Source organism: Amblyraja radiata, chromosome 16 (genome assembly GCF_010909765.2).
Source record: "Amblyraja radiata isolate CabotCenter1 chromosome 16, sAmbRad1.1.pri, whole genome shotgun sequence".
NCBI classification, from domain to species: Eukaryota; Metazoa; Chordata; class Chondrichthyes; order Rajiformes; family Rajidae; genus Amblyraja; species Amblyraja radiata.
Genome location: NC_045971.1, coordinates 17,980,401 through 17,991,386, shown reverse-complemented (window position 1 = coordinate 17,991,386; position 10,986 = coordinate 17,980,401). Strand labels below are relative to the sequence as shown.

At 41.2% G+C, this 10,986-nt stretch overlaps 1 protein-coding gene across 1 annotated transcript in view; it reads right to left on the bottom strand.

Annotated features, from left to right (window-relative positions):
- Positions 1-589: 589 nt before the first annotated feature.
- Positions 590-10,986, bottom strand: part of dhx8 (DEAH-box helicase 8) — a 44,890-nt gene continuing 34,493 nt past the window's right edge. The window contains exons 22-23 of the mRNA XM_033035270.1: positions 10,215-10,394; positions 590-2,084 (exon numbers count right to left, since the gene is read on the bottom strand). Of these exons, the coding sequence (XP_032891161.1) occupies positions 1,865-2,084; positions 10,215-10,394 (400 nt within the window). The 3' untranslated portion in view covers positions 590-1,864. The remainder of the gene's footprint in view (positions 2,085-10,214; positions 10,395-10,986) is intronic.

The following is a 10,986-nucleotide window of genomic DNA, read 5'->3' as shown; positions in this document are numbered from 1 at the left end:
CATGCAGTCGCATGCTCGTGGGACAGGCCCTTTATGGACCAAATGTGGGCACAAGGTACCAGCTTTGATGGTGAATTGTTGCCGGCCTGGACAAGTTAGATTTCCGTGCTGTTTAAGAAGGAACTGCAGATGCTGGAAAATCGAAGGTACACAAAATGCTGGAGAAACTCAGCGGGTGCAACAGATTTCCGTGCTGTATCGCTCCATGATAGTTCCAGGCAAAAGACATTTAGGTAGTTAATATTGATTAGTTCCCAAGCAGTCAGGTTAGCACCACAGTGATGCTTCATTACGTAGGATTCAATAGTACAATGTGGATTAATTACTTTGACATTCTGGCTGCCAATATTCATTACCTAAAACAAAAAAAAGCAGTAAGTCTGTATCCCCAAAATTATGCCAGTAATTACCAGGCTGAATTATATGTGTGGGTGCATTTCCTGGCGGTAACCGCATATTTACACACATGGCAGTAATGAACTGGCCTTGGGGTTCCTGCCTGTATGAATGAAGTTATTACATAGTAATTATAACTTTGTAATTATGTGTGAAAGAACTGTGGGTTGATACTATGGAGAGGAATACTGAGGAATGCAAAAGCAGCTTTTATTTGCAATCTTGACTTACAACATAATAAAAACCTATTTTTACAGAATGTACATTAAATCTCAGTATAAATAACTGATTTGCAAATAAAGCTGGCACAAGACTTTCAATGTAAAAAAAAACCCCCCTTGTTTCTCATTCCAGCTGTTGCAACAGCTGCTCTGCAAAACTACCAGTCAGGATTAAACACTCTCCATAAAAATCTTACATTTCCATTGTAAGGGTAGAATTAGACATTTCTTTTTGAAATTAAATGGAAACAAAAGAAATACCTGTATCATTCTCTTCGCAGAACAACGCAAATATCTTCTGGAAGAAACTAGTTTTTGAAAACCGCAACAGCTAAGCAACATGTTTCACAAACATTAAAGTAGTCGAGGAATTAAAATAATTTCTATTATGTTTTGGTTAAAACAAAACCAAGGGTTGAACGTAAAGTTTGGGCTGCGTCAGACCTTTCAGTATGAAACGGCCAGGACAGAATTTTTTAAGTCACTAATCCTATTTCTTCTGTTCTTGTCTAGATTCCCCCGTTTATGTTACATCTCCACACTTAATTAGACTTGAGCGACTTCAAACATTTGAAAATAGTTAAACACATCCTTTATTCCACTGTGTAGGTCTCGAATGACTAATAAAAGATAAAGATGTCAAATTTTATTTTGAAAAAATACCTACCATCTACCTATTGCAGCAGAAAAGTATATTCTTTGAGACATTTACAATTGTATATTATGCAAACACACAAAGCTGCAACTTCTAAGTTTTCATGTGACAGATTGTTAAGTCATGACACATTAATAATAAACGGCGGTATGGAGTATTTTCCTATGTACGATGCTTGCTCATGTTTTTTTAAATACATTTTAATACAAATCAAATTTGACATAAACAAATATCTTTTTAAAGATTCAAGGTACCAATTTTCAATTCTTGGATGGACACAAAATGCCAGAATAACTCAGCGGATCAGTCAGCATACCTGGAGAAAAAGAATAGGTGTCGTTTTGGGTCGGAACCCTTCTTCACACTTCAGCAGTCTGAAGAATGGTTCTGACGGGAAACGTCACCAATTCCTTTTCTCCAGAGATGCTGCCTGACCCGCTGAGTTACTCCAGAATGTTGTTTCTATCTTCGGTATAAACTAGCATCTTCATACACATTCAGTTCTTGCGTGCATACAAAGTCCTTTTTAACCTGCATTCCACCCAGGTATTCTGAGACTGCATAACACACCATGTTCACAGTGGTCCGCAGTCTAACGTCGTCTGAATGCTCGGGAAATTCTCCAGGCATTGGGCTCTTCATAGCGGTTGTATAAGGGCTCCAGCCTCTGTTGTTTCTTTTGTTTGCTGAGTTTAGTTGGATCAGACACTTTGAAGAAGGCAGGTGCAAACTCTACCAACCAGCGCGGGTCGATTGTTGTCACTTCTCGCATGTACTCCTTGGTAGTTAAGACCAGTTCATGATACACAACCCTGAATGGAACAAATATTTTATGCTGTTATCCATTTAAAAAAATATTTCATTTTTTCATAATTCAGTTTCATCCTAGATCATAAATACTTAAGAAACATTCAGACAGGTACATGGATAGGATAGGCATACAGGGATATGGGTCAAACGCAGGCAGGTGGGAATAGTGTAGATGGGACATGTTGGTCGGTGTGTGCAAGTTGGGCCGAAGGGCCTGTTGCCACTCTATTAACAATGAGTCTTATATAAATAGATTCTACCCATTTATTAATTTTAACAATAGCTTGGTCATTGAGCATAGGACCAGGGGGGAGAACGAGCCACCAACAAAGCTTTCGAATCTGGAGATCAGTTGAGATCGTCGTAACGTAAGTTTATTCCCCTCTATTGAAAGTAAGGCTTCCATATAAAATAGGTCAGATGAACTCTATCCTGTACCTTAACAAAGTGGTCATATGACATATAAAATCCTGAGAACTCTGCTAATAAAATGGATATGCGCCAAAATCGTCATCAGTGCAAATTGCACAGAGGAGACTTTAGCTCAGTTTAGTTTAGTTTAGATATACAGCAAGGAAGTAGGCCTTTCAGCTCACTTGAGTCCATGCTAACCTTTACCTGTACACACTAGCTCTATGTTCTACCTCGTTCCCATGACACACACATTCGCGGCAATTTACAGATGACCAATTAACCTACAAACCCCACACATCTTTGGAATGTCGGAGGAGCACACGGAGGAAACCTACACAATCGCAGGGAGAACATGCAAACTCCGCACCCAAAGTCAGGATCAAACACAGGTCTCTGGCGCTGTGAGGCAGCAGCTATACCAGTTGTGCCCTGTGCCACCCAGCCTTTACACTAAACACTGATTCTGATAGCTAAAGTTTCCAGCCTCTCTTGAAACCAAGTGCTGTCATTTCACTGCAATGTTGAGGGAGCATTGTACTGCTGAAGTGATGTCTTACAGATGAGGGAATAGGGCCTGGAAGCCTTCTCGTGTCAACAAGGAGATATCATGTACTGCTCAAAGGGCAACAAGGAAGTTCTCCCAGGACCAATATTGTCAAAAAGGTCACCTAATCGATTATCTTCCTGACATCCTGTGCACAAGCAAACCATATTTTGCACATTACAAACATGCTAACTGGTTATGTGGCACTTTGAGAAGGCCTTGGGTAATGAAACGTGCAATGCAACTGTTTTTTTTTTAGCTTGATGCATGTCTGTGCCAGAACTGAGCTCCAAAACAGGAAACAATCCCTCAACTTCTGGCAGGGCTCTAGTTGCAAATTTCTCTCTCTGTCTGGCAGTATTTTAGTTGTTTAATGTAACAAATGTTGGGATAGGGAACAAACTGCCTGACAGGATGGTACAAGTAGATTCATATATGGCTTTTGGATGAAATTGGGATGAATGCTCTGAAGTGAAGTGTGCCAAAGATGGATAGGATTTCTCTTTGAAACAGCAAACATGATGGGACTGCGTTGCTGCTGCATTTCTCTATCCTTTGTAGTTCAAAATGCAGTACTGTCTAGCTATTATGCTGACCAATGCATGACATTGTACTCTCCCCACTAACTTTAACATACGTTGATAAATATTAGAACCATACACCACATAAACAGATTCTCTGGCCCACAATGTCTGGCCAAACATGATGCAAAGACAAACTAATTTCATCTGCCTGCACGTGATCCATATCCTTCCATTCCCTGCATATGCATGTGCCTATCTAAAACTCTCTTCAACCTCACTGTTGCATTTGTAAACACCACTATTATATCTAGAATTGAGGCATCTCTTAGAACTAATGGAGACATCAAAATCTATCAATCCATTGAAGTAGTAGTGGCAAAAATCAATCTTGCTTGGGTAATCTGCATTGGTATGATATTGTAAGAGCAATTTAATTTGAAGTTTATACTAAAAAAACACTGAGCAACTTTGTGCATTCTGATTTATTAGTCAAGTCCTAGAATTGCAGGAAAGCCTTCAGGGAGAGAATAAAAACACCAACTCAAAAACAGATAAGATTTATTCCCAGTCCTAGTTTCACTCCGAGCACTAGGACAAGCCCACCAGCAAAGTCCCAAGCAGGAACCAACTTGTGAAGTAGTTCTTGATCAGGATAAGGCCGCCGGCCGGGCTTGTTCTGGTGCCTGCAGCAAAGCTGGAAACTGGAAACGGATCACTCGCATTTCTGAGGGTTTTTTTTTTAAACTGAGGTTTCTTTCTGCAGGGCTGTTCACCTGAAATGGGGCCTGGCAACAGCAGGAATCCATGGAAAACTGGAGCAATGGAAGAATAGGATGTCCCCAAACCAGTTAGGTGAAAGTTAAGTGAAGGACATGACAAGGGAGAAAGAACACTTCAGATAAAAAGGAAAATAAACTGCAATTTCTGTACACAGAAAAAAATCTGTACACAATACTCTGTTAGTACCTGTTTTTTTCGGAAATCACAAGGCATAACAATGTTTGGCATTCCATAATAAAGGTTTACATCTTTTGCAAGTAAAAGAAAGATCTAAAACGGACATCTGCATGACATTCATGCTGTGTAGACAGAATGTTTAGTCAGGCTGCCAAATGTAGCAAACCAATTAAATAAATGGGGGAAGTGACTCACTTAGCCCAAAGGGCTTCCCATACCACAATTCACTATGGAATATGGGCTGACAGTATCTGCAAGCCAATCAGAAGGAACTCCATGTATTGAAAAAATATATAGAAATTAATATTGCATTCAACTACCAGAGAATTATAGGTGCTGAATTAGTGATTTTATTATATCATAGAAACATAGAAACATAGAAATTAGGTGCAGGAGTAGGCCATTCGGCCCTTCGAGCCTGCACCGCCATTCAATATGATCATGGCTGATCATCCAACTCAGTATCCCGTACCTGCCTTCTCGCCATACCCTCTGATCCCCTTAGCCACAAGGGCCACATCCACTTTCAAATCAATCACAGCATTCTAAAACAAGGCAAATGTCATAAATTCTTATTTAGACTAAGTTTCAGACTTACTCCCCTATTCATCTTTCCTGGTGGTTGGAAACAAAAATGAGCTAAGAAATACATAGAACAGTACAGCATAATAACAGGCCCTTCGTTCCACATCTGTGCCAAATATAATGCCGGGTCAAATTTTTATCTGCCTGCACATAATCCATATCCCTGCAAGTCCATGTACCTATCCAAAAGTCTCTTCAATGTCACTTTCATATCTGCCGCCACTACCCCTGGCAGCGTGCACCAGGCATCACCACTGCCCTCTGTGTAAACAACTAACTACGCATATCTCCTTTAAACCTTACCCCTCTCACCTTAGTTATGCCCTCTAGTACTTCATATTTCCATCCTGGGAAAAGTTTTGACTGTTCTAGCCTACCTACCTCTCACATTATTTTATGTACTTTCTATCAACATCTGACATTCGAAAGCAATTTAAGTCTGTCCAACCTCTCCCTGTAGCTGATGCATCCTAATCCAGACACCAAACCACCTGTGCACTCTTTCAAAGCCTCCACATCTTTCCTGTATTCTGGTGACCAGAATTGCACGCAATACTCCAAACGCAGCCTAACAAAACTCCTTTGAAGCTACAGAGCATTCAGAAAGTATTCAGACCCCATCACTTTTTCCACATTTTGTTACGTTACAGCCTTATTTTAAAATGGATTAAATTCATTTTTTATATCATCAATCTACTCACAATACCCCAGAATGAAGAAGCAAAAACAGGTGTTTAGAAATTTTTGCAGTGATTAGGAAATAACTGAAAGATCACATTTACTTCACATCAGACCCTTTGCGATGACACTCAAAATTGTCCATAGACCTCCGAGACAGGATTGTGCCGAGTCACAGATCTGGGGAAGGGTATAAAACAATTTCTGCAGTATTGCAGATCCTGAAGAGCACAGTGGCCTCCGTCATTCTTTAATGGAAGAACTTTGGAACCACCAGGACTCTTCATAGAGCTGGCCGCCCGGCCAAACTGAACAATCGGGCGAGAAGGGCCTTGGTCAGGGAGGTCACTCTGACAGAGCTCCAGAGTTCATCTGCGGAAATGGGAGAACCTTCCAGAAGGACAACTATATCTGCAGCACTCCATCAATCAGGCCTTTATGGTCGAGTGGCCAGACGGAAGCCACTCCTCAGTAAAAGGCACATGACAGCCCGCTTCGGGTTTGCCAAAAGGCACCTAAAGGACTCTCAGACCATGCTAAACAAGATTCTCTGGTCTGATGAAACCAAGATTGAACTCTTTGGCCTGAATGCCAAGTGTCAAGTCTGGAGGAAACCAGGCACCGTTCATCACCTGGCCAATACCATACCTACAAGGAAGAATGGTGGTGGCAGCATCATGCTGTGGGGATGTTTTTCAGCGACAGAAACTGGGAGACTAGTCAGAAACGAGGGAAAGATGAACGGAGCAAAGTACAAAGAGATCCTTGATGAAAACCTGCTCCAGAGCGTGCTGGACCTCAGACTGGGGCGGAGGTTCACCTTCCAACAGGACAACGACCCTAAGCACACAACCAAAACAACGCAGGAGTGGCTTTGTGACAAGTCTGTGAATGTCCTTGAGTGGCCCAGCCAGAGCCTGGACTTGAACCCGATCGAACATCTCTGGAGGGACCTGAAAATAGCTGTGCATCGACGCCCCCCATCCAACCTGACAGAGCTTGAGAGGATCTGCAGAGAAGAATGGGAGAAATTACCCAAATACAGGTGTGCCAAGCTTGTAGTCTCATAACCAAGAAGATTTGAGGCTGTTATCGCTGCCAAAGGTGCCTTAACAAAGTACTGATTAAAGGGTCTGAATACTTATGTAAATGTGATATATCAGTTACTTCTTTTCAATTACTTTGCAAAAATGTCTAAACACCTGTTTTCGCTCTTTTATTATGGGCTAATGAGTGTAGATTGATGATCACATTTAAAAAAAAATCAATTTTAGAATAAGACTGTAACGTAACAAAATGTGGAAAAAGTGAAGGGGTCCATGGGATGGATGGTGGTGGGAGATGAGTTTGGTGGTGGGGGAAATTTTCTCTCAGAAAGTGTAACCCAAGTTTCCAACCTACAACCTCACTGTACCTGATGCAGTGTTTGATACTCACTATCTACTTCAGACATGTGGATTTACTGGTCAACTACACAACTTAATCAGGGTAGAGTACAGGAGGCGGGATGTCATGTTACAGCTGTATAAAACGTTGGTAAGGTCACATTGTGTATTGTGCTCAGTATTGGTCACCCTGTTATTGGAAGAATGTCATTAAACTGGAAAGGCTGCGAGAAAAGATTCACAACGATGTTACTGGGTCTGGTGGGGGTTTGAGATAAGGAGAGGCTGGATCTCTATTCACTGGAGCGTAGGAGTTGGAAGAGTGACTTTATAGTGGTATATAAAATCATGAGGGGCATAGATAAAGTAAATGCTTAGTCTTTTCCCCAGGGTAGGGGAATCAAAAGAGGATATAGCTTTAAGGTGACAGGGTTAAACAATTTTAAGGGACCTGAGGAGCAACATTTTCACATAAAGAGTGGTGTGTACATGGAACGAGCTGCCAGAGGAAGTGGTAGAGATGAATACAAAAATTGCATTTAAAAGATACTTCGGTACATGAATAGGAAACATTTGGAGGGAGATGGGCCAGGTGCAGGCAAGGGGGACTAAAGGCACAGCAGAGATAGCTTCTTTCGGTGCTATAAATCTAGTGAAATTATATTTCTTTAAATCAGCTGTACTTCACCTTTTGGTCTTTCCACATTATCTCTCCCTCACCATCCTATAAAAGACATTTATATCTAACTCTGACCAGGCATTTGGCTTTTCTGCTCTTAATACTTCATGTGGTAAATGTTGTTTGATGGTGCTCCTGTGTAGTTCGTTGAGATTTATTAGGGAACTGGGACTGTATTTAAGCAAGTTATGACTACCAAACATTTTTAATTGTTGCTCAATTATGTTTTTCCACTCTATTTTGAGATTTTATTTTCTATCCTTTTACTTTCTCCTTAGCACCTACTAAAACAGTGAAGCTGCAAATTATTGGTGATACCAATCCTTAAATGCATTTAAAGGACAACTCTATCTGCCATTTCAAATGTAATCTTAACAAGTTTACATCTCCTCACAAAAGTGTCACCAATAAAATTGCTTAGTTGTACAATATTCTCCATTACCTTCCTAATACTCCCTTCTCCACACAGATGATGCAAACTCTAACTGATACACAATCCCATTGTCAGCAAAACTTTCCACGTTTTTTTTACTCAGCTTGTGGTGAGTCGAGTGAATGATGGGCCACATATTATTCATAATGAATGGTGTGGCAGCCAAGCCAGATGTCGTTTGCAACTGGCATCCAAACCCCCACATGCTGCATCTGAGCAGCAATTAAGTAAAGGAATGCCAGCCAATCTTTCCTCATGTTGGCCCTTAGGCGTGGAACTCCATTGCAGTGGAAGCCCCCTAAAACTCAGCACCTTCAAGACTTACACAGCTCAGGACATTGAATAATACCTTTATTCAGCAAGCCTAGAAGAGATCTTTGCCATAGTTATAAATGCCAAACATATGCAAGCAGTAGGGTAATGTAAACAGTTTATATACACATACATTCAGTAAACTTCTTAATGTCACACTTGCGATGGAAAACCACAATGGAAAAATAAACTAACAGAATGTAAGCTGAGGACAGCATAAGAGAAGTTACAGTGGTGCAGCTGGTGGAGCCACTGCTTCACTGCACCAGAGCCCCGGGCTCAGTGTGACCATGCTAGTTTCCTCCAGATGCTCTGGTTTTCTCCAACATCCCAAAGATGTCCAGGTTTGTAGGTTAATTAGCCTCTATAAATCGTCCCTAGTGTGTGAAGAGTGGATGAGAAAGTGGGATAACATAGAACTAGAGTGAACGAGAGATTGATGGTTAGCTTGGACTCGGTGAGCCGAAGGGCCTGTTTATTTAAACTAAAGTTGGCAGGTCCTGCAACATTTAAAGACACTGTGGCAATGAGGTGATGAGAAATATGAAGATTAAGGTAGGTAAAAGGCTGCATGAGAAAAGTTAAGAAATAAAATAGCAAAAGTTTTCACGAGCAAGGGAAGAGTTAAAAAAAATATCAAGGTTGGTTTGGTGATACTTACAAAGAAGACCATTGTATAATAGAAAGTAAAGGCCCGGTGGTAACATGGAAATAAATATTTTGCCTCAGTTACTGAAGAGTAAAATGAATTCAAAAGTGTACACAGTTTGGACATAACTAGCAAAGGTTGATACGGATATTTGTTAAAAATGTTAGTTTCAAGAAGGCTGGCAAACTGTTAAGAAGAATGCTGAGTAGACTGCTTAGTAAAATGCAAACCGATACAGTTTACTGTGGAAAGCTTGCGAGCAATATTCTTGAATAGGGCGAGCAAAACAGACACCACAAGTCAAGTTATAAACAATACAGATTAGACTAAGCTGGTCTGGTCATTGCAATACTGGAACAGTACTACAGATTTCAAAAGATTTATGATGAATATCAGTAAGTGACAGAGTATAGATGTAGAGAATGGTTCCAAACAGAGCTCTTCAAGATGAAGGATAGGCCAAGCAGCTTTCATGAAAGTTTTGAAAGTGTAAAGAGTGAAAATATCTTTGCATAGTGATAACAATTGACGACAGCTTCCAGATAGTAGGGTAGTTTACAACCCAACGGGGTGCACATTGAATTCTCTAAGTACTACATCAACCCCTACTCAACTCTCTCCCCCCCCTCCCTCATATACTCCTCCGCCATCACCTAGTCCCATATTTCCTTTTATTTTCCCCAGTCCCCTCCAGCCATTTCCCTCCACATCTTCTTTCCTTATTTGACATCCTTTTATCTCCTTTTCACATTGTGTCAGTTTGTGTATTAACCACCTCCAGTTCCATGTTTCTACTCTTGAAGTAGGTATTGGCCATTGAGCAAAATTAAGCTTTTTAAGAAATGTAATCTCAAGTACTTTGTTTTTGCTCCTCAAGCCTAACACACCTCAGCAGTAAACTATGCACCAGATCAGCGGTCCTCTACGTGGCTCGGTACAGTGGTTTACAATGACCTCATCGACATTACCTACCATTCAGGCTGCCTGTTGAAGAGAGCACTGGAAGGGTGAATGTACACCACCTGCTGGTCAATCAGAGTACGGTATCCCTCTTGTGGGTCCTTCTTAGCTGCATTGCGGAAGAAACCACTGCAGATTGCTTTCTGAACCCGCACTGTAGCCTTCCCGCATGAAACAACATCCAGTTTATGCCTGTGTGAAAATAGGGGAGACACTCGTAAATTAGCAAATTGGTTACAAGACAGAATGCAGGAAAGCATTCATCAGAAGGAACAAATTAAAAAAATCCAGCCACTTAATCATTCATTTTTACAGAACGCCAGGGCAGAGCAGGCGGTGGAGAGCATGCGTAACCACGTGCTGGTGAGCGTGTGATGTAGAGATGGAGAGATGTGGAAATATGACTAAGCTACTCCCATATATGGATCCCTTGAAAGCTGGATGCAAAAAACACCTGTTGGATCTTGGTCTTCACCAAACAGCCAGCAAAGATCCTCCTTCAGTGCAGACATCTAGGTGACCATGCTAGCCTTTGTAATCTAGTTGACACAGCGAGAGTGTGGGCTTGCACAGGATAAAGATAGAGGGTTGAACATTCAGAACAGGACGGCCAATATTGCTCATTATTTCTGGGATCAGAGATACATTGAAGAAGGCACTGGTGCTGTCTTGCGTTCCTGACAAAAGTCATGCTACACAAACAAGGGAGGTGATGGAGAGGCCATATGATCTCAGCCATGTCCATGTCAACAGGAGTTTGTAATGCCTCGAAAAAATAAATAAC